At 38.6% G+C, this 27,611-nt stretch overlaps 1 protein-coding gene and 1 pseudogene across 3 annotated transcripts in view; one reads left to right on the forward strand and one right to left on the reverse strand.

Annotated features, from left to right (window-relative positions):
* Positions 1–27,611, forward strand: part of SLC39A9 (solute carrier family 39 member 9) — a 52,096-nt gene that overhangs the window by 15,087 nt on the left and 9,398 nt on the right. For all 3 annotated transcript variants that reach the window (XM_003987775.6, XR_002743168.2, XR_006599750.1), the window contains exons 2-3: positions 5,508–5,616; positions 22,131–22,325. In XM_003987775.6, the coding sequence (XP_003987824.1) occupies positions 5,508–5,616; positions 22,131–22,325 (304 nt within the window). The remainder of the gene's footprint in view (positions 1–5,507; positions 5,617–22,130; positions 22,326–27,611) is intronic.
* Positions 12,696–13,095, reverse strand: LOC123385920 (annotated as a pseudogene).

Raw genomic sequence — 27,611 nt, forward strand, 5'->3', positions numbered from 1 at the left:
TTGGCTCAGGTCATGATCTCATGGAGTGTGGAGTCTGCTTGAGATTCTCTATCTCTCTCTCTTTCCCTCCCTCCCTCCCCCCCTTTCCCATTTCTTCTCTCTCTCAAAATAAATAAACAAACAAACAAACAAAAAAAGAAATATTGTCCATAGAAATAAGTGAATGGAATTATGGGTAATTTTGCCTTGGAGAGAAGAATAAAAATATTAGATTATTTTATTTATTTTTTACTTTTATTTTTTATTTTTTAAAATTTACATCCAAATTAGGGTTAGCATATAGTGCAACAGTGTTTTCAGGAGTAGATTCCTTAGTGCCCCTTACCCATTTAGCTCATCCCCCCTCCCACAACCCCTCCAGTAACCCTCAGTTTGTTCTCCATATTTATGAGTCTCTTCTGTGTTGTCCCCCTCCATCTATGTTTTTATATTATTTTTGTTTCCCTTCCCTTATGTTCATCTGTTTTGTCTCTTAAAGTCCTCATATGAGTGAAGTCATATGATTTTTATCTTTCTCTGACAAATTTCACTTAGCATAATACCCTCCAGTTCCATCCACGTGGTTGCAAATGGCAAGATTTCATTCTTTTTGATTACTGAGTAATACTCCACTGTGTGTGTGTGTGTGTGTGTGTGTGTGTGTGTGTGTGTGTGTGTGTACATACCACATCTTCTTTATCCATTCATCCATCATTGGACATTTGGGTTCTTTCCATACTTTGGCCATTGTTGATAGTGCTGCTATAAACCTGGGGGTGCATGTGTCCCAATGAAACAGCACACCTGTATCCCATGGATAAATGCCTAGTAGTGCAATTGCTGGGTCGTAGGGTAGTTCTATTTTTAGTTTTTTGAGGAACCTCCATACTGTTTTCCAGAATGGCTGTACCAGCTTGCATTCCCAAGATTATTTTATTTTTTTAAAGTTTGTTTATTTTGAGAGACAGAGAAAACACAGGTTGGGGAGGGGCAGAGAGAGTAGGGAAGAGAGAGAATCTTAGGCAGGCTCTGAACTGCCAGCAAACAGCCAGACATGGGCTCAAACTCACGAAAATGTGAGATCATGACCAGACCTAAAATCAAGAGTCAGAGGCTTAACCAACTGAGCCACCCAGGCGGCCCGCATTAGATTATTTTAAATAGGTTAAAATTTAAAAGGCAACATTTTAGGAGAATTCTTTGTTTACTTTATTGATTTGAAGGTCTTTTCTTCATGCCCATAGATATCTAAGTTCTTCTGGATGGCATGTATCCCTCAGTTATCTTAAATTTCACCTGCGTCTTAATTTTGTAGTATGTGAGCCTCAAGAACTCACCTCTGCTCCTGCTTTTTATAACTTGTCTCAATGTAGTACTTCATATGAGCCAATGTAGAATATTTTAAAGCATTTGGTAAATGCCTAGTAAATTTGTGGATTGGTCCAGAATTGTGAATACCACTGGGTTTTCCATGCAGTCATTGACATAAAATTGTGATGAATGATTTTTAAGGAATGTTTGAATGACAGATGAATTGTTTAAGAAAAAATTTTGGGGAGGTGCTTGGGTGGCTCAGTCAGTTGAGTGTCCAACTCTTGGTTTTGGCCTAGGTCATGATCTCACAGTTTTGTGAGTCCCAGCCCCATGTCTGGCTCTGCACTGGCAGTGAGGAGCCTGCTTGGGATTCATTCTGTCCCTCTCCCCCTCCCTCCCTCCCTCTCTCTCTCTCTCTCTCTCTCTCTCTCTCTGCCCCTCCGCTGCTTGTGCTGTCTCTGTCTCAAAATAAATAAATAAATATTAAAAAAAAGAAAAAGAAAAAAATTTGGAAATGCCTTTTAGTATCCCACATAGACTCTGAGTTTGGTTTCAGAGAGTTGCCATGAACAAGCTTTGTTAAAATTGAATGGTTCTAAAATGAATCCTTTCAAGAATCCTGGCTGAGTAAATTACTACCTAGGTAATTTTTATAGATCTGTAATTTTGTAGAGTAAAAGGTACCAATCTTAATAGTTCGATGAATTTTGGCAAAGGTAAACAAATGTACCTAACATTCCAGTCAAGATTTAGAACCTTTCCATCATCCTAAAAGAAATAACCTGGTGCCATTTTCTAGTTAATCCCTCCTGCCACTGTGTTTTCCCACTAACCCCATCTGCTAGGGGCAACCACTGTTGTGATTTCTTTTGCCAAGGCTTAGTTTGGCCTGCTTTTGAATTTCATATAAATAGACTCAGTAAGTAACTCTTGTGTAAGGCTTCTTTCATTCAAACATCAGGACATGTTTTTGAAATTCATTCAGGTTGCTGTATGTAGCGGTAGTTTATTCCTTTTTGTTACTGAGTTCCATCGTATGAATATATCATAGTTAGTTTATACATTCCCTTATCGATGGACATCTGATCCAGATTGTGCCTAGTATTGAGAAAGCATCTACGAACATTCTTGCACAGGTTTTTTTGTGAACATTGTTATGTCTCCTGGAAAATACCCAAAGTGAAATTGTTGGTTTAACTTGATATGAGACTAACGGTTTTCCAAAGTGGTTGTACCATTTTATGGACCCACCAGCAACGCGTGAGTCTTCCAGTTGCTCCGTGTCTTTGCCATTACTTAGGTTTGTCAGCCTTTAATTTGAGCCATTTTAGTGGCTGTAAAGAGGTATCTTGTAATTTAGATTTGCGTTTTCCTGGTGACTAAAGATGTTGAGCACTCTTTCATGGGCTTATTGGACATCCGTATATCTTTGGTGAAGTGGCTGTTCAGTGTTTTACCCATTTTTTGTTGTGTGGGTTTTTTGTTTGCTTTTCCCTGTTACTGAGTTGTGGAAGTTCTTTATCAGTATCTTAAGTTGGGTTCCCCAGAAAACAGACTCTGAGGAGGAGATTTGCACACAGGAAGTTTATTGGGGGACACTGTGGGGAATAACACCTGGGGAAGAACAAGCAGGATTAAGCAGATGGAGAAGTTGAACTGTTATTCGGTTATATTAGAGGTGTCAGCTCACCTTGCAGCAGGCTCTGAAGCTGGATGGCCCTTCAGAGATTTCCTGAATGGAGACAAGGAGACCTGGCTTTGTACCTCCCTCCATACAACCCAGTGGACTCGTCATGGGATATGGACTGCCCTGGGAGAGGTTCGTCAGTACCCTTTGTTCCAAGGTCAGGTCCTCACAGGGACTCAGCTGTCTCATCAGACTGCAACACTCCCCGTGGCTAGGGGAACAGGTGTCTCCAACCTGAAAGAGGTTGATGTGGACAGTGTTCCCACAGCGTCTGTCACAGGTGTATGTATTGTAGCTATTTTCTTCCTGTATATAGCTTGTCTGTTCATTTTCTTAGTGGGTCAGCAAATGTCTTAAGTTCTGATGGGGAATTTTTTTGTGTCCTTGATAAGAAAATTTTGCCAACACCAAAACTGCACAGATATTCTTCCTTCTAAAAGTTTTTGAGTTCTAGATTTTATATTAAGGTATAATCCATCAGGAATTAATTTTTATGTATGATGTGAGCTGCCACCCAAGTAATTCTTGAGGGCGATCAGCTCTTTTTCTTTTAAGTACATCAGTTTCATATCTTCTCATCTTCCCTTAATTTGCACTACAGGGGCGTCTTTCATTTCCATTTCCCAGAGTCGACCATGGTCAACGTCAAGATGCTGACAGGACAGTTTTCTTCCCCAAGCAATGTATTCGCTAGTTTGATCGTGGAGTTCTGAAAGCAAGTCCCTGAAATGAAATGGTGTGCTCAGTGCAGTTCAGTTTACCATTATTTTTGTCCTTCCTTAGAAGTAAAACTTTACATTCATGAACGTTCTTTTAAAAACAAAGGTGACTTTTAAGAATTCGTTGGAGAAAATGAGAAGACTGACTCACATACCATGTCCCCTTCTACACAGAATAGAGCTGTTTTTCTGTCTTGTGTTCTCTGTGCTCTGACAGTTTGTCTCAAATGAATGCTGTGATTAACAGTGCTTTGATGAGCTTAGTAACTTGTAAAGGACAAAAACTCTTAGAATAGCTCAGTATTAAGTATTAAAATAGTAACACCAGTTGTTTGGTGTCATTTTTCCAAAATGCTTCAGTCACTTTCTCCTGTTGCCTCCTATATGAGACATGTACACCTGTTCTTATTTTACAGAAAAGCTGAGGTACTGAATTAGGAACCAGTTTGGACATGGGGCCATTTTCTGCCTCCCAAGCCAGTGCCCCCTACTGCTGGATGCATTCAGAATGCTGTATCTATAAGTAGCTAGTAACGGCCATCCTGAATGTAGGAAGGACCCACCTGGCCTGTGTGCTGGGAAGCAGGGGGTTTCCTCTCTTGCTACATAGCAGGTATTAGCAGGTGCTGACATTGCAACTGTAGTTTCCCTGTTTTCACTGGAGACACAACGAGATCTAGATTCCTTCCTTCCTCCCAAACAAGGAAGGAGCCTTAATGCTTCAACCAGCCTTTCAACTAAGAACCCATTTCCCCACAGACACAGTATGTATACGTCTGTACGTACATATGTTTGTCCCCCTAGCCTCAGAGTCACAGGTTTAGTAGGAGAACAGAGATAACGCAGTCGGTTATTTATCTTCACCTCATAAAGGAAACTAAAACAGAAAAGTGAAGCATGTACATGACACACCCCTGATTATTAAAACATTTTCATAAACAACATACACAACTACCCCCTTTTAGTTTTTTAAATCATTTTTCATACTGCTAAGACTCCAGGAAGCCATATAGGGCACACCACTGCTTCAAGACACTTTGAAATGTAATCTTACATATCTTGTATGTTGGGAGGCAATCTCTCAAAGAAAATTGGGTGGAAAGAAAAAAATCGAGATTAGGTTGGATTAAAACTGTAGATCATTTATGGCATTGATTGTGATGATGGTTTCACAGGTATATGCGTATCTCCATACACATCAAGTTGTATACATTAAATATCTACAGCTTTTGGTATTTGAGTCATATCTCAGTGAAGCAGTTTTGAAAGAAAATCCATAGAACATTTTAGTACCGAATTAATTAAGCACATTTTTTTCATCGTACTTCGTGTTCATTGCAGCTCAATTATGAATACGTTTCACAAATTGTATGTTACATATTATGTTTATAAAGTATAAAGTCAAAAATTTGTTAATGTTTAATTTATACTTAACTCGACTTATGTATACTTGCATTACAAATATGAGATTATCGTTGCATATTGTCTGCCATCAGCTTTTTCCTCATGGCAGTGCATCATGGGTTTCTATATCCATGAATAGAATCATAGTGGGGGGGTTTATTTTGGTTTTTTTTTTTTATTTAATTTTTGAGAGACAGAGACAGAGCGTAAGTGGGAGAAGAGCAGAGAGAGAGGGAGACACAGAATCCGAAGCAGGCTCCAGGCTCTGAGCTGTCAGCACAGAGCCCGATGGGGGCTCGAACCCATGAGCCACGAGATCACGACCTGACCCAAAGGCAGACGCTTAACTGACTGAGCTACCCAGGCACCCCTCTTTTCAACAGTTTCTTATGTTTTCTTTCCAGGAGCGACTAAAGCTGGTGACTGTTCTGGGTGCTGGTCTTCTCTGTGGAACTGCGCTGGCGGTCATCGTGCCTGAAGGAGTACATGCACTTTATGAAGATATTCTTGAGGGTGAGAGAGAGAGAAGAGGGCCTTCTTTGAGAGATGTTGTTGACGTGGAGAGTTGAAAGGAGAAGCCTAGTGGGGTTTTTTTTCCTGAACATAGTTCATATTTGCCATACAATTCTACCCTGAGAAGAATTCTTAAAACTTCTCTTCTGACATCTTTGACATTGAACACACCCTTAGCAGTTTGTGAATTGGATGCCCCAATGGCTAATGATGTTAAACACTTTTTCATATGCTTGTTTATCTTTATTATGTGTTCTTTATGATTCAAATTTTTGCCTATTTTTTAAATTGTGTTTTCTGGGGTGCCTGGGTAGCTGAGTCAGTTGAGTGTCTAAGACTCTTGATTTTGGCTCAGGTCATGATCCCAGGGTCATGGGATCGAGCCATGCTTTGGGCCCTGCACTGAGCTTGGAGCCTGCTTAAGATTCTTTTCTCTTTCCCTCTGCCCCTCTACCTGCTCCTACTGTCTGTCTGTCTGTCTCTCTCTCTCTCTCTCTCTCTCTCTCTCTCTCTCTGTGTGTGTCTCTGTCTCTAATTAATTAATTAATTTTCTTATTATTGATTTTTGAGAGTTCTTTATATATTCTAGACACAAGTTGTTATTTTTTTGTTTTTTTGCTTTTTTAAGTAAGCCCTAGGCCCAATGTGGGGCTCAAACTCACGACCCCAAGATGAAAGAGTCACATGTTCTACTGACTGAGCTACCAGGCATTCCCTGGATACAAGTCTTTTATCAGATAGGTGATCTGCAAATATTTTCTCCTACTCATTGGCTTATTTTTTCATTCTGTTAACAGTATCATTCACAGAGTAGTTTCTAATTTTGATGAAGTCCAATTTATCAATTCCTTCTTTCATGAATTATGCTTTGGAGTCATATCTAAAATCCCTTTGCTAAACCCAAGTTCACAAAGATTTTTTCTTTGGTTTTCTTCTAGAAGTTTTATAATTTTAGGTTTTAACTTAGATCCATGATCCATTTTGAGTTAATTTTGAATATGGTGTGAAGGTTTATTTTTTTGGATATGGATGGATGTCCAGTAGTTCCAACACCATTTGTTGAAAAGATTATTCCTTCTCTATTGAATTGTCTTTGCAGCTTTGTCAAAAATCAATTGACCGCACTTGTGTTGGTCTATTTTTGTACTCTCTATTTTGTTCAATTGATCTACCTGTCTTTCCTTTGCCAATACAGCATTGTCTTGATGACTATAACTTTATAGCAAATCTTGACATCAGATAGTGGAGTCCTTCTAACTTTGTTCTTATTTTTCAGAATTGTTTTGGTTAAACTAGTTCCTTTGCCTTTCTAAATAATTTTAGAATCAGCTTGTCAGTATCTACAAAATATGGTGAGACTCTGATTGAGTTGAATCTAAGCTTAATTTGGGGAGAATTGACATCTTAAAAATACTGTATTTTCCAATTCATGAATACAGTATAGATCTCCATATTTTTTTAGGCCTTTGATTTCTTTCATCAGTGTTACAGTTTTTTGTTTTTGTTTTTGTTTTTATTTTTTTAACATTTTATTCATTTTTGAGAGAGAGAGAGAGAGAGAGAAAGTGTGAGCAGGGTAGGGGCAGAGAGAGAGGGAGACACAGAATCCAAAACAGACTCCAGGCTCCAAGCTGTCAGCACAGAGCCTGATGCAGGGCTCATATTCCCAAACTGCAAGATCATGACCTGAGCTGAAGTCGGCCGCTTAACCAACTGAGCCACCCAGGTGCCCGTTTTTGTTTTATTTTTTTTATTTTTTTTTAATGTTTATTTTTGAAAGAGAGAGAGAGAGAGAGAAGCAGAGTGTGAGTGGGGGAGGTTCAGAGAGAGAGGGAGACACAGAACTCGAAGCAGGCTCCAGGTTGTCAGCACAGAGACCGATGCGGGGCTCGAACTGAGATCACGACCCGAGCTGAAGTCGGACACTTAGCCAACAGAGCCACACAGGTGCCCCTGTTTTGTATGTTTTTTTTGTTTTGTTTTTTTGTTTTTGTTTTTGGGGTCTTTTTTTGGGGGGGGGTTGTTTGTTTTTTAAGTAATCTCTACACCCAGCATGGAGCTCGAACTCAAAGCCCTGAGATCAAGAATTGCATGCTCCACCAACGAGCCAGCCAGGTACCCCCAGTATTGTGGTTTTTAGCATACAGATCTGCAGGTACTTTGTTAGATTTATACCTCAGTAATTCATGTTTTTAGTATGATTGTAAATGGTACCTTAAAAATATTTTGATTTCCAGTATTCTAGTATATAGAAATTTGCTAAACCTAACTTGTTATAGGAGTTTTTTTGTAGATTCTTTGGGATTTGCTAAACAATCGCATCGTCTATGAATAGAGACAGTTTATTGTTTTTCTTTCCAGAAACACTTTAATGTTTATCTTTCCAATAGTCTTTTAAAATTTTTTTTCCTTTTCTTATTGCACTGGCTAGACTATCTAGTATGAGGTTTACTAGCAATGAAAGTAGTCAGCCTTGCCTTATTCTCATTCAGTCTTTCACCATTAAGTATAGTGATAGTTTGGGGTGCCTGGGTGGCTCAGTCAGTTGAGCGTCCGACTTCAGCTCAGGCCATGATCTCACACTCCGTGAGCTTGAGCCCTGCATCAGGCTTTGTGCTGACAGCTCAGATCCTGGAGCCCACTTCAGATTCTGTGCCTCCCCCTCTCTCTGCCCCTCCCCTGCTTATGCTCTGTCTCTCTCTGTCTCAAAAATAAATTAAAAAATACTAAAAAAAATTTTTTTTTAAAGTATAGTGTTAGCTATAGGTTTTTTTAAAGACTTCCTTTTCAAGTTAAGAAAGTTTCTCCTTTGGGGGCACCTGGGTGGCTCGGTTGAACGCCCCACTTTGGGTCAGGTCATGATCTCACAGTTCATGAGTTCGAGCCCCACGTCGGGCTCTGCGCAACAGCTCAGAGCCTGCAGCCTGCTTCAGATTCTGTGTCTCCCTCTCTCTCTGCCCCTCTCCCGCTTGTGCTGTCTCTCAAAAATGAATAAATGTTAAAAAAAAAAAAAGAAAGTTTCTCCTTTTATTCCTAGTTTGTTTCAAGTGTTTATCTAGTCTCTTAATGTGGTGAATTACAGTGATATTCAAATGTTGAACTAGACTTGTGTATACCACCCCCTTGATTGTTAGTAGATTATCATCACTGGATTCAATCTGCTGATACCTTGTTGAGGGTATCTGTATCTTTGTTCAGGAGGACTATTGGCCTGTGGTTTTTCTTTCTTAAAATGTCTTTGTATTGGTTTGTTGTCAGAGTAACGCTGGTCTCTTAGGGTTGGAAAGTGTTGCCTCTTCTGCATTTTGGAAGTCTGTAAAAAGCAAAAAATATTTCTTTCTTAAATGTTTGCTAGAATTTACCAGTGATACCATCTAGGCCTAGAGTTTTCTACTTCGGAAGGTTTTTAGCTATGAATTCAGTTTATTTAATAGTCATAAGACCATTCAAATTACCCATTTTTTTCTAAGTTAAAGAATTAGTCAGAGGCGCCTGGGTGGCTCAGTCGGTTGAGCGTCCGACTTCGGCTCAGGTCATGATCTCGCGGTCCGTGGGTTCGAGCCCCTCATCGGGCTCTGTGCTGACAGCTTGGAGCCTGGAGCCTGCTTCGGATTCTGTGTCTCCCTCTCTCTGCCCCTCCCCCACTCATGCTCTGTCTCTCTCTCTCTCTGTCAAAAATAAATAAACATTAAAAAAATTTTTAAAAATTACTCATAGTTGTTCATAGTAACCTTTTTTTCTAATGTCTTCATTAAATTTTTTTGCCCCAAAGAACCATGTTTGATTTCATTTTTTTTCTGCTTTATATTTTGTTGATTTCTGTTTTGCCTTATACATATTAAAGCTTTTTGGTCAGGTACCTACTACACATTTAGGATTACTAGGTCTTATTGGTGAGCTGACCTTTTTTCATTATTATGTCCCTATTTATTCCTGATAAATATTTCTTGTTCTCAAGTCTGCGTTATTTGATATTAACATAGCCACTCCAGCCACGTTCCTTTTGAGTAGTGTTTACGTGGTATATCTTTTTTCATCCTTTTACTTTTAACGTATATCATTCACTGTTTTTAAGTTGGATTTATTGTAAACAGCATATAGTTGAATTATATTTTTTAAAATCTGACTTGACAATTTCTCTGTCTTCTAGTTGGTGTATTTAGACCAGGGGTCAGCAAACTTTTTCTGTAATGGGTCAGACAGTAAATATTTCAGACTTTGTGAGTCATGTGGTCTCTATTGATACTATTGAATTCTGCCATTGTAATCAAAGGTACTGATTCTTTCCTTTGTGATCACCACTCTTCTGCTGAGCCATCCAGTGAACGTACTGTTTCAAATATTATATTTGTCAGTTTTAAGATTTCTACTTGGTTTCTTTTTATAGTTTCTATTTCTTCAAATGACATTCATTCATTTGAAGTGTTTTTTTACCTTTACCAATGAAAGCGTAGTTATAATAGCTGCTTTAAAGTCTTAAGTATTCCAGTATCTGAGTTGTCTTGGGGTGGGTTGATTGTTTTTTCCCTTCATAATTGGTGAAATTTTTCTGTTTCTTTGTATGTCAAACAAGTTTGGGTTGTATTCTAGACATTTTTAATAATATATTTTGGGACTTTGAGTCCTTTCAAAATCCTCTAGAGAATGTGTAATTCTTTTGTTTTAGCAGTCACTTAGCCTGGTTGGTTTCAGACTGTGAAACCAGTGGTGCCTTTTTAGGTGATGGTTTTAATTTTAGTTCAGTTTTCAAAGCCTTTGTAATGCTGCTTTGGGTATGTCCCATCCCTGCAGAGCTCAGGGGTGAGTCTAGGGCTTGTGCCTTTATACACACTGTGAAGGGAACCCTTCTTAGCTCTTTCCTCTCCCGGATTCCTCTCACACTCCCTGGCTTCCAGGGGCCCATTTACTTCATTCTCTGGCCAGAAAGATGGAGTTTTTCTAGGAGTTTTAGCTGCCTCTGCTGTCACTGCACACTTCTGTGTAACTTGGGACACCTTCAGGCCAAAGTGGCAGGAGAAAAAAGAGAACAGAATAGCCAAATATCACCCCCCCCCCCCCCATGCTCTTCAGACCACTCCTGCCAGAAAGATGTGGTTTTTCTGGGGCTTGTAACTACCTGGGTTGCTGCCATGCTGTTCTGCAACTGGGACCACCTTCAAGGTAGGGCTGGGAAAGAAAAACGAGGGGTGGTTTCCCTCCGTACCAACACCTCTCAGCAGCCCCTTTCCCTGGTCCTCTGGCCAGAAGGACAAGGTTTCTTTTGAAGTTTTTGCTGCCCTCTCTCCTCTCGCTATTGTTTACATTTGTTAGTCCTTAGGTAGTTGTTCTTTGTGTGTTTTGTTCCATTTTTGTAGTAATCATTGTGCAACTGAGGCTATAATAGGTTTACTCCATCTTAGCCGGCTCCAGAAGTCCCTGTCATTTTTTTTAAATTTTTATTTTAGTGTATTTATGAGGCAGAGACAGAGCATGAGTGGGGGAGGGGCAGAGAGAGAAGGAGGCACAGAATCCCCAAGCAGGCCCCAGGCTCCGAGGCGTCAGCACAGAGCCCAATGCGGGACTCGAACTCACGAAGTGTGAGATCATGACCTGAGCCGAAGTCAGACGCTTAGCCGACTGAGCCACCCAGGTGCCACCCCCATCATTCTTTTTAAAAAGTAAAATATTAATACCCGATTCTGTGAACATTTCTTGAAGTAGCTTAACCATCATACTAACTTCAAACTTTTAATCTCCAAATTTCCCACATCTCTCTGCACTCTGGTGAGCTTGCTCACATTGCTTTATTTTCTGCTACTTTATCATTTTCTTCCCCCACCCTTTTCCTCTTTTTCTTTTTGTAGATCAAATCAACTTTTCTCCCAACTTCAAGAAAGGAGTTTGTGTACATGTTTACCACAGCCTATAGTTTAGTTCTTCTGTGGACCTTATAATTATGATAATTAACAGATATTTTTTCAGAGCTCAGTGTACTGTGTTAACCAAGTGCCAGGGTACTTTAATAAGCATTATTAAATACTAATTAATGTAAAAAGGAATCTCTCACATATTTTTCTATAATTATAGCTCTAAAATCACTGGAATTAGATCAGCATTCATATGAGAAGACTGTCTTTCTACAGAAACAAGTTTTAAGAAGATGGTTTATGGAGGACTTCAGTGCTTGCTTACTGTGGGGCTAGATTTGAAGCCACCGTAATTTTTTGGAACATGAGAATTGGTACATTGAGGAAGGCAGGCTATGGGGTCAAAAACCTAAATATAAACCTGATACATTATTCATAACTGTTAGGATAGTCATTGGAACTGTTACCAGAAATGGCTCAATATAGATTATTTTACTAATTTGTCAGTGAATGCCACATACCAGATTTTTTAGAGAAATACAGTCATCTTATGGTTTTGTCATTTTGCTCTACGTTTAAATAAAAGGAAGGTAAATCTGTTCTATTTAATTAACTCTTGTTCTGTCTCTTTAAAACTCTTAAACTTTATCCTCAGGATTCTGAAACATGGATGATTGTGGACTGATATCTGTCTCTTCTACTTCTTAGTTTGTCTGCTAAAGTGTCTGATCTCTACTTTTTCTCCCTCCCTGCCCCCACATTGTTTTATTACTCACTATTGTTTCTGACCAATATTCAGGTCAACTATGTAACATAAAATGTTTAAAAATGAATCTCCCAAATTCCATTTGATATATACCTATGTTCCTGGATATTTACTGAGCACTTAGCATATGCCAGGTGTTATGTGAAGCTCTTCAGATATATTGTCTAATTATCACAACAACCCTCTGAGACAGATGCTGTTTTGCAAACGAGGACATTAAGCCACAAGGGAATTGAACGACTTGTCCAGGGTATTCAGCCAGTAAGTGTCAGGATCAGGATTTGAACACAGACAGTCTTTACTCTGAACCCTACACTTTTTTTTTTTTTTTTAGCATAAATTTCCCCACAGGGAGAATTTAACTGATGGCACTAGTTTACTTTCCTCTTAAAAGGCTAATTGCAACCAAATGAAGTGAATGTAACCTCATGATTTGATTCTCTTAATAATATAACAAAATATGAAGCTTAGAACTGGACCGCATGGCCCTTTCTCTTTGAATCGCCTCCCAGTTCGGAATGCTTGCCTCTCGTAACAGCCCGCATTTTCTTAGATCTGCAGTTGGACTCAACACATCCAAGCCTCTGCACAAGCTTCTTTGTACTTTTACCCTTTTTCCAGAAAATCGGCTTAGTCTGCCCACCATAGCCACTCTGCTTCCTGTCATAATGCCACTTGCCCTGGGCATAAAGAGAACCTTTGCCTTTCTTGTACTGTGTCACTTTGTGGGGTTAGTGCCTGCCGCACCTCTTGCAGCAAGTCCAGCGTGTTTTGGGAAAGTTCACCGTGTTTGCAAGAGCACTATCAGCATGGGAAAAAAATTAGGCCTACCCCCTTAATGATGATGCTGTGCTACATGGAGTACATCGCGAGGAATTTAAAATCACCATTGCAGCGTTTATCTGCTGAAGAGTTCTTACAAAAAGAGATTTTTTTCCTTTTAAAAGCACAGTAATGTTTTTTTTTTTAATTTTTTTTTCCAACGTTTATTTATTTTTGGGACAGAGAGAGACAGAGCATGAACGGGGGAGGGGCAGAGAGAGAGGGAGACACAGAATCCGAAACAGGCTCCAGGCTCTGAGCCATCAGCCCAGAGCCTGACGCGGGGCTCGAACTCACGGACCGCGAGATCGTGATCTGGCTGAAGTCGGACGCTTAACCGACTGCGCCACCCAGGCGCCCCATGCACAGTAATATTTTGACCAAAGATACGTTAACTAACATCGCTTTAAAGCGTCAGCTTTATACATTTGATTGTGATCAAGTTTTCTCTTTTACATGAGAAACAGAACATGTCACCAATAAGCAGAAGCTATTCTGCCCTTATTACTGAAAACACATCAGGTGTAATAACTATTTGTCTTTGCCAGAAATAAAAAACTATATAATAGAGATCTATAAATATTGCAAGGCATGAGTAAATGTTAGGAAATTAAAAACAACAAAGGCCAAAATGAAAACTGGAGATCACTTCAAAAAAAAAAAGCCAGATTACCTGAAAATTTGTTTCTTTTATAGAAGTACATATTAATCTGAAGGAGGAGCTTCAACCAATCTCCTTAAAGGGTGAATTGATTCTGTTACCTTTAATGCAATGAATGTCTGTGACAAAGGATGGCTACAGACTACACATCATACAGATGGAACTTACTGGAAAGATTCCTATATAAATATCTAGAGAAAGAAGCCCATAATGATTTGCAGAACACTTTCTTAGTGGCGTGAGAAATATGTGTCTGATGTGCAATATGCAGGGATAACACCATTGGTTTGCGTACTTTGCAGCAAGGAGTGTGATGTGGAACAAGTCTCAGGCTAATCAATTACCAGCCGGTGTCCTGAGTAATCAGACATACTAACCTGAAAGCTCATTCATGAATAACATATATATACAACTTAATATATTTTAATTAGGTTAAAATTAAACTATTTTGAGATCCCAGTTTTTGTTAGGTTCAGTTTCATGTCCAGAGTAGAAGGAAGAATGAGTGTATTAATATTCAGTATCTGGATTCCATTACTAATTTGTGTATGTACCAATAAGGTGATTATCATTCACTTTGAAAAGGGTTTATGAAAAAGGTTGTTTTTTGGTTAATGTTTGCAAATAAAACCAATAATGCCTACCATTGTATATATTCCAATTCATGTTTTTATATAAAGCTAAATTCCATGTGAATGATAAGCATTCAGATCTTTTATGAGAAGCTCAATCAATAGCACATTTATTTCAAGCAATATTTACTATATGTTGCTGATATTTTACTAATTTGCTAAATTTTTACATCAAAATAAGTATTAACCCCTTCAAAATTATAACCATGAAATTAGGTGCTTATAAAAGTGATTGCTCAAAAAATGTTGGAAATCTTTCTCTAATTTACTTCCAGAGTGTGTGGCACGTTTAGATGAGTATCATCAGCGGCAGCAAGATTTTCCTTGAAAGTTGTTTTGGTTTGGGGAAATACAAAATGTATTCAATGCCAATCTGCACAATAAGATAGCTGATCAATTTATTCATTACTATTTTATATCAAAAACAGGTGATAACTATAAAGACAGTTTTATTAGGATTCATAAACTTGACTCTTAAGCAGTAACAAAAGAAAAGTTCCAAAATTATTTTAAGAAAGCATTGTTGGCATCTTACACTTGTCAAAATGGCTAGAATCAAAAAGATAATCAAAAGACAATGTTGGTGAGGATGTGGAGAAAAAGGAGCCCTCGTATACTGTTGGTAGGAATGTAAATTGGTGCAGCCACTATGGAAAACAGTATGGAGGTTACTTGAAAAATTAAAAATAGGAATACTGTATGATCTAGTAATTCTACTACTGGGTATTGACCTAAAGAAAACTAAATCAAAAAGATACATGCACCCTTATGGTTATTGCAGCATTATTTACAATAGCCAAGATATGGAAACAACCCAAGTGTCTATTGATAGATGAATGGATAAAGAAGATTTTGTGTGTGTGTGTGTGTGTGTGTGTGTGTGTGTGTGTGTGATGGAATATTACTCAGCCATACAAAAGAATAAGATTTTGCCATTTACAACAATGTGGATGGATCTGGAGGGTATTCTACTAAGTGAACTATATCAGACAGAAAGACAATACAATATGATTTCACTTATATGTAGAATCTAAAAAACAAACCAAAAAAAAAACTTCTTTTTTAGAGAGAGTGCAAGCAGAGAAGAGGGAAAGAGGGAGAGAATCTTAAGCACACTCCACAGCACAGAGCCTGATAGTGGGACTCAATCCCATGACCCTGGGATCGTGACCTAAGCTGAACCTGAGTCAAATGCTCAACCAACTAAGCCACCCAGGTGCCGCCCCCACCCCCGCCCAACCCCCGAAAGAACCCAAACAGACTCTTAAATGCAAAGAACAAACTAGTAGTTGCCAGCCGGAAAGTGACTGGGGTGATGGGTGAAATAGGTAAAGGGGATTTAGAGGTACAAGTTTCCAGTCATGAAATAAGTCACAGGGATGAAAAGTATGGCATAGGGAATTTAGTCAATAATATTGTAATAACATTGACAGATGGTAACTGTCTTACCATGGTGAGCACTAAGTTAATATAACATTGTATGTTAATTATATTTCATTTTTTTTAAAACATTGTTGGAATAAGATAATGAAGGGTCTTATACTCACCTAAGTTTTAAAATTCTGATATAGTTATACCTCATAAAATAAAATGATGTTGGCTATCCTTTGAACGTTGTAATTAGGCTTGACGTTTCAGGGCTATGGACACCCCAGAAGTAATTGCCTTTAAAAATTATTATGCAACTGTTCACAAATAATATTATGACTATACCCAAACTCTTGGCATAACCTGTAACCTAATTTAGCGTGTTTATCTCTTACCTATTACAGTTGAATTTACAAAGACACGTGCATAATTATCTTCAGACTAGAAGATTATATTTTATTTCCATTAAAAAATATTTTTATCTAGGAGCGCCTGGGCGGTTTAGTCGGTTAAGTGGCTGACTTTGGCTCAGGTCATGATCTTGTGGTCCATGAATTCGAACCCTGGGTCGGGCTCTATGTTGACAGCTCAGAACCTGGAGCCTGCTTCGGATTCTGTGTTTCCCTCTCTGCCCCTCCCCTGCTTGTGCTCCTTCTTTGTCTCTCAAAAAAAAAGAATAAATCTTAAAAAAATTTTTTCAGTCTTTTTATCTAAGAAGTTATTAATTGCCATAACTTTTGGGTTTTTTTTAATTTTTTTTTAATGTTTATTTATTTCTGAGACAGAGAGAGACAGAGCATGAGTGGGGGAGGGTCAGCGAGAGGGAGACACAGAATCCGAAGCAGGCTCCCGGCTCTGTGCTCACAGCTCAGAGCACAGCTGTGACAGCACAGCTGTGTGTTCGAGCTCTGACGCGGGGCTCGAACTCACAGACTGTGAGATCATGACCTGAGCTGAAGCCGGGTGCTCAACCGACTGAGCCACCCAGGCTCCCCTAATTGCCATAACTTTTGAAATGAAATGCCACATTAAAAAAATATAGAATTGAAAGCCATTTTTTGCCTTCAGCACTTGTTTGTTGAGTATTTGCTAGATTTTTGGCCTTCTATTGATTTTTAGCAGTTCAGAGATCTAAGATCTAGCCCCAGCCTTCAAGAATTCACAGCCAATAGAAAATGAATAACAATCAATGACAGCAAGGGTTAGCTTACTTTTTCTGTAAAGGGCCAACTAATAAATATTTCAAGCTTTGTGGGCCACATGATTTCTGTTGCAGTTACTTAACCCTGGTGTCATAGCATGAAAGCAGCCATAGATAATCTGTGAACAGATGAGCCTGGCTATGTTCCAATGCGATTTGTATTTACAAAAATAAGCACTAGCCCTGTACTATAGTTTGCTGGTGTCTGAATTCTGGTATAGTGAGGTAGGACCTGTGGTAGAGAGATGCCTAGTGTGCTATGTATGAATGAAGAGAAGAGGACATAAAATCTCAAGGAGGAGGAGATGATGAGCTGAGTCTCCAAAGACAAGGGATTATCCAAGAGAGGCAGAATGGAGAGCCCCTGGATTCACTAATGTGTGCAGAGTACAGGCAGAGGCAGAGAGGAGAGCCCAGTTAGGTGTTAAGTGGGCACCTTATGAAAGTGTAATCATTTAGATCCTCACCAATAGCATCTTTCTAAATAGTATTGTAAATTGTCACTACGTAGCTTTTCTTTTTTTAAGATGATTTAGTTCATATTCTCGAGGCCATGCAAAACTAGTCTCTCAGCTTGCAAAGAAGACCTACTTGAAAAATGATGAGGGCAACCATCTCAGTATTGGCCTCAGAGTACTGCATTTTGAATTTTTTCGTTTTTATTGAAATATCGCTTACAAAAAAGTATGTTATACACATATGGGCAGTGTATGGCTCAGTGATTTTCACAAACTTAGTACAGTCATGGTACCATGAGGCTACATTTTAATTGTCCACCATTACTAATTCAAGAGTCTTAGCCTGCTTCTCAAACTTAATTATTTTTCCTCTCTGAATTTTCAGTCACTTCTTTGGCTTAAAACCCTTACTGCTAACAAGTTTGTTTGTGTAAGGAACTGAGTCGTTCTTACACAGCCTGCCCACCTTTTTCTCCTAGGCCTGTTTGACGTTCAGCTCTCTTTAGTTGACCACTGCAGGCCCAGGCTTCTGATTTCTAGAAAATGCTCCTTATTCCAAAATCATCCATTTCTCCCCTGAGTCTCTCCACCTCCAGTAGTGCTTTCAAACTAAAAGTAGCAACTAAGTGAGTCTTCAAATACATTCAGCGAGTTGGACTTGTAACCAGGATTTAAAAAGAGCCTGGGGGCACCTGGGTAACTCAGTGGGTTAAACATCTGACTTCTGCTCGGGTCATGATCTCATGGTTCGGTTCGTGAGTTTGAGACCCGCATCAGGCTCACTGCTGTCAGCACAGAGCCCACTTTGGATCCTCTGCCCACATCTCTTTCTGCCCCTCCCCTGCTCATTCTCTCTCTCTCAAAAGAAATAAATTTAAAAATAAAATAAAAACCTGGTGGAGGGACAAAGAAAGAGGGAAAAAGAAATGGAAGAGTGCGTTGTTAACCAGTTGAAGCTTCACTGTTTTGTGAAACTTTGTAGTTAGTTTTTCATATAAATAAAATTTATTTTTGGGGCACCTGGATGGCTCAGTCGGTTAAGCATCCGACTTCGGCTCAGGTCACAATCTCGCGGTCCGCGAGTTCGAGCCCCGCATCGGGCTCTGGGCTGATGGCTCAGAGCCTGGAGCCTGCTTCCGATTCTGTGTCTCCCTCTCTTTCTGCCCCTCCCCCATTCATGCTGTGTCTCTCTCTGTCTCAAAAATAAATAAACGTTAAAAAAAATTTTTTTTTTAAATAAAAAGATTTATTTTTTACTATGGGTCATGGTCTTAAAAGTTTAAAAACCATCATAAACCTCAACTTAGTCATTTAAAAATACCACTTAACATTAACATCAGAATAACAATTGATAGTCAAAGACCTTGTTTAAATCAATAAAATGGAAATGTATTGGCCAAAGTAGAACTTTTCCGTGTCCTGGAAGAACATTCCATCTCATTTTTGAAGATGACATGACCAGTGTGATTCAGAGATGTTACAGGATAACAATCACTCATGAATGTATCCCTCATGCATGTACACGCAATAGTCTTTTACCAAATAGTAGTAAACTGAATCCAGCAATATAGAAAAAGGATAACACATCTTAACCAGGTGGAGTTTATCCCAAGAATGCAAAGCAGGGTTTAGAGTAATATCCAGAAACCAGTTTCAATTATTATATTAACAAAATAAAGTAGAAAAACCATTTGATCATCCTTAACAGGTACAGAAAAGCCTTTGACAAAATTAACGTTTATTTATTTTTGAGACAGAGAGAGACACAGCATGAATGGGGGAGGGTCAGAGAGAGAGGGAGACACAGAATCCAAAACAGGCTCCAGGCTCTGAGCGGTCAGCACAGAGCCCGACGCGGGGCTCGAACTCACAGACCACGAGATCATGACCTGAGCTGAAGTCAGACGCCTAACCGACTGAGCCACCCAGGCGCCCCGTCAAAATTAAACTCTCCTTCATGAAAAAAAAAAAATCACAGCAGACTAGGAAAGGATTTCCTTAGTGAGAAAGGGCTTATTTGAAAATCCTACGGCTAAGACACCTAAAGTTTAGAACAAAGCAAAGCTGTGTCCTCCCAGCCATTATTTAACATCGTATTTGGGGCTTCTAGCCAGATCCTAGCCCACAGTAAGGCCAGGGAAAGAAAGAAAAGGCATAAAGATTGGAAAGAAGCAAAACTTTGTGAAGATGACATGATCATGTACGTAAAAATGGTTGAAGTTTTAAAGCCTCACAATAGCAAATGTTGACAGTGGCATAGAGCACCTAACACTCCTACACTGCTGTTGTGCATGGAAGATGGTACAGCCACTGGAAACTGGAAAACAGACAGTTTTTCATAGTTAAACCTACACACAACCCATCAATTCCAAGCCTATGTATGTACCCAAGGGAAAAGAAAACGTGTATCCACAGAAAGACTGGTACCTGAATGCTTATAGCAGCTTCATTTATAGTAGACCAAAATTGGAAATAACCCAAATGTCCGTCAATAGGTAAATGGGTAAACAAATCGCATGTGATACATGCAAAGCATAGATAAATCTCAAAACATCATGCTAAGCAAAAGAATCCTTACCCAAAAGAGTACATCTTGTATGGTTGCATTTATACGAAATCCTAGAATAGGTGGGGAAAAAAAACCCAAAAACCTCTGGGGACAAAACGCATATCAGTGCTTGCTTGGGACCAGGAGTGATATATTGACTTCAGAGTAGCATAAGAGAACTTTCCTGGGATTTTTAAATATTTGGTATCTTGTCCTGGTGGTAGTTACTAGAGTTTTTGCACTTGCAAAAACCCATGTGTCTTATTGTATGTAAATTATATCTCAGTAAAGTTGTTGTTGTTGCTTTTTAGAGAGTTATTTTTTTATTTTTTTTTTTTAGAGAGATTTAGACGTTTAATTTAAAACAAGTGGACAAAATCAGTGTTAGAAAAAAATCTCCAGCTTAAAAAATTACCGTGGGATGATCAAAATTTCTGGAGATAGATGATCGGGATGGTTGCAGAGCAGTGTGAATGTACTTAATGCTGCAAATGGCTTAAAAATGGTTAAGGGGCTCCTGGGTGGCTCAAGTGGTTAAGTGTCCTACCCTGGATTTTGGCTCAAGTCATGATCTCACGGTTCATGGGGTCGAGCCCTGCCTTGGGCTCTGTGCAGACAGCAAGGAGCCTGCTTGAGATTCTCTCTCTCCCTCTGTGTCTCTCTGCCCCTCCCCCACACTCACGCTCTCTCAAAATAAATAAACGTTAAAAAACGATTAAAATGGTAAGTAAATTTTACATTATGTATGTTTTATCACATTTTTTAAAAGGTTAAAAAAAGAAAACAGCTATGAAAACCAAAAAAAAAAAAAAATCCTTCAGGAATTAGATGGATACATAGGTGGGTTTTTTTGTTTTTGTTTTTAATCTTAAGATAGCACGTGCTTTGTGCCCCTCAAAAATATCTTTTAAAGAATTAAGGCAGGGATATGCATGGGTGGCTCAGTCGGTTGGGCGTCCAACTTCAGCTCGGGTCGTGATCTCACAGTCTGTGAGTTCGAGCCCCGCGTCAGGCTCTGTGCTGACAGCTCAGAGCCTGGAGCCTGCTTCAGATTCTGTGTCTCCCTGTCTCTCTGCCCCTCCCGTGTTCATGTTGTGTCTCTCTCTGTCTCAAAAATAAATAAAAACATTAAAAAAAATTTTTTTTTTAAATAAAGAATTAAGGCAGGGACACAGGGGTGGCTTAGTCGGTTAAGCATCCAACTTTGACTCAAATCATGATCTCATGGTTTGTGAGTTCAAGCCCCACATCAGGCTCTGCATTTATAGTGCCGAGCCTGCTTGGGATTCTCTCTCTCTCCCTGTGTCTCTGCCCCTCCGCCACTCATGTGCGCACTCACGCACTCGCTGTCTTTCAAATAGATAAACTTTAAAAACAAAAGGCAGAATCTAAAATATTACAAGGATCTAAAAATTACAACAAGTAATTTCTTTGATCAAAGGTAAAAATGCTTAATCCAAGTATGAATGAAGAATGTCTAATGTGTTAACATGAAACACAGCAAAGATCAGGATTCTGGCCTTGAAGCATTTATGCTTTGAGTGTCATATGTGAATATAAACTAGGAAGTATTACCTGTCCAAGTGCCACTTCCTGTAATATGGAGTATCTCAGCAGTTGTATTTCTAGAACTGAATTTAGACTGAAGGATGTGCCTCGTAAACTGCTCTGCCCTTTTGGTTTCTAGTTAGTGATTGCCTCGTGATATTTTTTTATGAATATATTTTATATTTTATAAAATATATTTATATCTTATAAATATATTTTCATAAAACTTACACAATTTTTATACTCAGTTTACTCTTCATTTGCAATTTCTAGATCAACCTAGGTGTGAAACCAGATCCACTTGGTTAAAATTATTTTCGTTATTAACTGCTCTTCATTCACCTGTTTTCATCAGAGTAAAACTCACTGTAGTTTCTGATGATATTGGCAGGAATTTCTCAGCCAGGAAAGAGGACGATATCACTTGGGAATATGACTGCTTTCTTGCTTGGTGATTTGCTTCCACTTCCTAGGTTTTGAGAATAATGGGCAGTTAAAAGGTCTACATGCCAAAAGGAGTTTATGATTGGCTGGATTACGATACAGGAAGTAGATGTCTTTGCAGTAAAGTAAGTAGGGCTTGAAATGCAGAGGAATGGAAGCTTCTATGTGAAAATGTTTCAAGGGGGACAACCTTTTCTCTTTATGGTTCATTCTACTCTAGGTAAGCACCACCAAGCGAGTGAGACACAGAATGTTATTGCATCAGACAAAGCAGAAATACCAGTTGTCCATGAACATGAGCACAGCCATGACCATACACAGCTGCATGCCTACATTGGCGTTTCCCTCGTTCTGGGCTTCGTTTTCATGTTGCTCGTAGACCAGATTGGCAGCTCCCATGTGCATTCTACTGATGGTAAGTGGCCCCAACGCTTTATGGGCAGTGCAATAAATTTGCAGTTTAGAAAGTCACAGATGATTAAACAATTCAGTATGTATCAATGGGCTTATTTAGTGCTGAAAACTCTTGTCTTTCTTGGGTTCTGGTGAGCATTTTATTCAGTTGGGGGAGCTAGTGAGTTGTGACATGGCACAAGGGAGTGCTCAGTGGGTTATTAATCTTAAAACTGTCTCATTGAGAGTCTAGCACAGAAATTCTTAACTTTTTTTGTGCTGTGGAGCCCTTAGGCATTCTGAAGCCTGTGGACTTTTTAAATGTGTTTAAATGGGTAAAGCATAATGCATAGAATTGCAGAGAAATCCCAGTTATATTGAAATATAGTTCTAAAACGTTAAAAACAAATGTATGATACAGTAATGTGTATCTTCTTTATTGATGCATTAATTAAGATATAATATATTTAAATCATATGCAAGGTGGAGTTAAATTTTATTTTTTAGGACATCAGCATGACAGCTTTTGTTGCTTAGCTCGCTAAAAATCTTAAGTTGTGAGATGGGCTTTAACAAGGCAACAGAGTGTCATGTTGAACATTCAGTTGATTTGGTTTTCTGTTTTAATGGTTGCTAGTATAGAGAACCCTGATTCACAAAGATATTTTCTTACAGATATACTTAAACACATTCATAGCTTGCTTTCCAAAGAAAGCTAAACTTCTCTCAACTACAGTTCTCTAAAACTTTAAATTTAACTCCAGATACAGTAACTTTTTAAAGAAATTTTTAAAATAATTTTTTAATTTATTTTTTAAAGTAAACTCTACCCCCAGCATGGAGCTCGAACTCACGTCCCCAAGATCAAGAATCACATGCTCCACCAACAAGCCAGCCAAGTAACTTTTTTGTCTTAGGATCAATGAATTCATCTTTGGCTAGGTCAGCATCTTTGATATGGTTTGTATTAAATAAAAAAAAATTCTGATCCATGACAAAAATAAATTTGGAAGAGTTGCATCAAACTCTTGGGGTTTGGTGATATAGGGATTTATAAATATCTCTTTTCAAATACACTGACAGAGAACTTTGCAGATAGGAACTGTTGGAGAGCAGTATAGATATCTTGGTCCCCAGTGAGAGATCCCATGGCTTTTGCTGTTTAGTTGCCTGAATGACTGTAGGTGAAGAGTTACCGGAGAGTGGCCCAGCTTTGCCACATGAGCATCTACAGACAAGAAGACTGTAATCATGCAATGTGGAGGCATTATAAGCCCTTAAATTTAAAATAGTGATGAGTGAAAGCAAGAATATGAAGATATTTACAACTGTAAAATAATATGAAATTATCTGATTACTATTGGCAATAGAGTATAGGTAGTGCTGATCTTGTAGCATATTGTCTATGTTCACAATTAAAGGAAATAATAGATTTCAGTTAGAGGTTAGTAAAAATTAAAATGCGGGGTTTTTTTCTACGTTAAGGTCACAGGCATCCCCTACATTCTACCTGTGTTCTTCGATGTGGGCCCCAGGTTAAGAATCCTTGGCCTACAAAAAAAATCAGTGGAAAAGCAAGCAAAAGACATGAACAGATAGTTCATAAAAAGTTATTAAAATGGTCCTTAAACATATGAAAAGATGTTCAATTTCACTTAAGAATGCAAATCAAAACTCTGCCGAGATGTCATTTCTTACCTGTCAGGCAAAACTTCAACAGCTTGACGATACACTCTGTTATCAGAGCTCCGGTGAAACACACACTCATCTATTGCTGTGGGAATGCAAAATTGTACAGCCCCTGCAGAGGAGAGCTTGGCAATATGTAACAAAACTGCACTTGTATTTACCCTTCAACCCCAAAGTCCTATTTGTAGGAATTGCTCCTGATAATATAGCTCCACTATGAAAATACACATGCACAAGATTATTTAGTACAACATTATTTACCACTGTAATACCACTTAAATGTCCAGTCATGGAAATTGGTTGAATGAAGTGTGATGTGTGCATATAATGGAGTTCTAGGTAACTGTGAAAGAGAGTGAGGAATCAGATCTCTGTGAATTGGTAGGGAGAGATTTCTAGGAGATATTGTTAAGTGGGGGGAAAAAGCTGAAATGTAAATTAGTTTCCATCATATACTACATTTTGTGTAAGAAAGAAGGGGGAATAAAACAAGACCAGTTAGACAACGGTTAGTTACGTGTAAGAAGTGGGTGCAGGGTAGGATAGGGTAGCAGAGTTTCAGGAGGGCATGACACTTCCCTGGGCAGGCCTGTTTAATATAGCTTTGACTTTTGGAAACATGTTGATATTTCCTATATTCAAAAAATAAAATGAAATCAACAAGGATAGGGGAAGCTAACTGAAGCAGATGAACTGTAATTCGGATGAATAACAATCACACTGAAGGGGTTTAAAAAAAAACGAATTTAAGTGACTTATGAATGTAATGTTTGACTATATATTTTTAGTTTTGGATGGAGTTGGGGGAAGAAGCATTAAACAATTACTGAACTCTTTATTAGGCTTTGCTTTTTGTAATGGCATAGGTGAAAACAATTCTGAAACTATTTTAGGTGTATTATAGGATTGAGCAAATGAGTAAGTGTGTTGATGTTGGTGGAACCAGAGTTCTCACTGTGGAAGAGGGGACATACAAATCTGAAATGGGGGAAGGCCAGAAAGAACCTCTGTAGGGATGGACTGGAATTGGAGCTATTGGACTCATGATTTCTAAAATGTATATGTGTATATGTGTGTATATGTGTACATATATACGTGTGTGTTTATGTATACATGTATGTATGTCTTAGCTCTGTCTGCAGAGAGGGCCTAGAAGTAAAGACACCTCACTAGCAATGAGCATACCAGGGCTCTTCAGAGAAATGGCTGATTCCAGGACAGGGGCAGGGTAAGTACAAAATGAGCTTGGAACATCTAGTGCTCATAAAAAAATAAAAATAAAAATAAAAAAAATAGGAAGGAAGAAAATGGAAATTTGTCACGGAATATAGAGCCAGCTTGAAGGGGCTCCCACTGGCCAGATATAGGACAATTTGAGCTCCAATATAATTAAGAATAGTAACGAAGTATAAACCATTGAAAAAATGAGGATCAGTGAGCACATCCACATGAGAGAGAGAGAAGGAGAAGGGAAGATGCTTGTTTACAGTAGGTTGCTAAAGGCCAACTTGTAAATGTGGAAAGGGTGCTGGCATTAGAAAATCATTTTTGCAATCCTCATAGTAAAAACTGGCTCAGGCCAGAATCACCAATGAATATTGCATCTAGGAGATGAATTTTGATTTGCTTATTAGTTGCAAAGGAAAAAGAAGTAACTAAACGAAGAAATCCAATAATACCTTGACCAGATGATTAAAACTAATGTCACTGGCATCTGTTTTCAATGTGGGCACATAAGTTCCCATCAGACCAGCCTCCTTACAGATAATTATAAACTCTGGGCATATATTTTTTAAAAATACCTAAAGTCACTGGAGACTGACCCAAAGCAGGAAAATTCTGGAGGGGCGTCAACCCGTGGAACAGGGTGAGTTCCTATTTGTACTGCTTTTAAGCAGTCCGTGCCCAGTGAGGTAGCTAAAACTGATAGAAAACTCAGTCTCTCAGGCCTAAGGAACCAGAGGACAGAGTTCAGGGTAACTACAGCCACTGGAAGGTACAACCCCACATTTTATGTATAAATTCTACCCAAGTCTGGCAAGGCCCTGAACCATTCTTTTGTGGGCAGACTCAGCTAAAGATGAGAGTACTAAACCAGGATTTGAGCAGCTGCCCAGAAGACAGACTTTGCAGTTTGAGCTAAACCAAGTTACTTAAAGCATAACACAAAAGCAACGCTCTTTGGAGGAATATAATAGAATTCAGAGTGTCCACAAGATAACGTTCACAGTGTCCAGGATATAATCCAAAATTCACTCCACTAGTAAGCAGCAGATGTACATTCTGTGCGTCTAGATGTGACATCCTGAGAGGCAGCATCTGTAGAGTATTCAGCGTGCATATTCAGCCTGTATTCAGAATGCATAATCTAAGGACACATCAGACAATCCCAAAAAGGAAGGATCAGTCTGTTAAAAAACAAGAAAGGCTGAGGGAAGGGACGTGTATTCTTCAAAAATACCAATGTCGCAAAAGTCAAAGGCAGAGAAAATGGTTCAGATTAAAGGGAACTACAGAGAAACAAGTAAGTGCATATATGATCCCAGACTGGATCCTTCCTGGGAGGGAAAAATGCTCTGAAAGACCTTCCTGGACAGTTAACAAATTAGAATATGCAAGAGAGATTAGAAAAAAGTATCAATATTAGATTTACTGAAGTTGATAACTGTGCTGTGATTATATGAGAAGATGTCCTTCCTCTTAAGGAAATATACTTTGAAATATCTAGGGATAAAGAGTTATGATGTATGCAACTTACTTTGAAATGGTACAGAAAACAAGTGTGTGTGTGTGTGTGTGTGTGTGTGTGTGTGTGTGTAGTATGGATAGAAAAAGAACATGAACACAAATAATGAAGCAGATGGGGCAAAGTGTTAGACAGTAGGTCGTTCTGAGAAAGGAGTGTGTGAGTGGTTTTTTTTTTTAACATTGTCAGAACTTTCTGAAGATTTGAAATTATTTCCAAATAAAAGGGTTTTTTTTCAAAATTCATGGAATTAAATTTAGCCTTTTTAGTCCAAGGCTATTTTTTGTTTCATTTGTTAATCTTGCATTTACTGTTTCTTTTCAGTATTTTTCCATGCACGTTTTTTTTAATGGTCTTACATGTATTGGGAAGCTGATTTAGAAGTAAATGCTTTTATTTGTGTGCTTTTTTACCAAATAGCAAATGAGAAACACCCTCTGGTTAGATGGAATCTGATTCTATCTATGTTACATAGTTGCCCACAGTGGCCTCGATGACATTTTTGCAATTCTTGTCAGTTTCGATTTTAAATGCACTTAAAGGCCCACTAGTGCCCTATGATACTATACAAAGAATTAAAAATAGCATGTGTTCCTTTATTCTTCTTCCTGTTTTATCTTTGAAGTCACTGTTTTTGCTGGCTTTCATGTATCTAGTAATCTGGTTTTACCAGTTATCTGCAGGGTTTTATCTATTGTTAAATCTCAGTAAAAATTCATTTATTAAATTTATGCTAAAGAAGTCTTTTCCTATAGATTTATAAAAACTGCGTTTTAATTGTAAAGCCTCTAATTTTTATTTAAGATGCTATTTATAACTAGAAAAGTCAAAGCAAACTTGTCACACAGTATAATATGATATTCTTCACATTTT

This window comes from Felis catus, chromosome B3, assembly GCF_018350175.1.
Source record: "Felis catus isolate Fca126 chromosome B3, F.catus_Fca126_mat1.0, whole genome shotgun sequence".
Taxonomy (NCBI): domain Eukaryota; kingdom Metazoa; phylum Chordata; class Mammalia; order Carnivora; family Felidae; genus Felis; species Felis catus.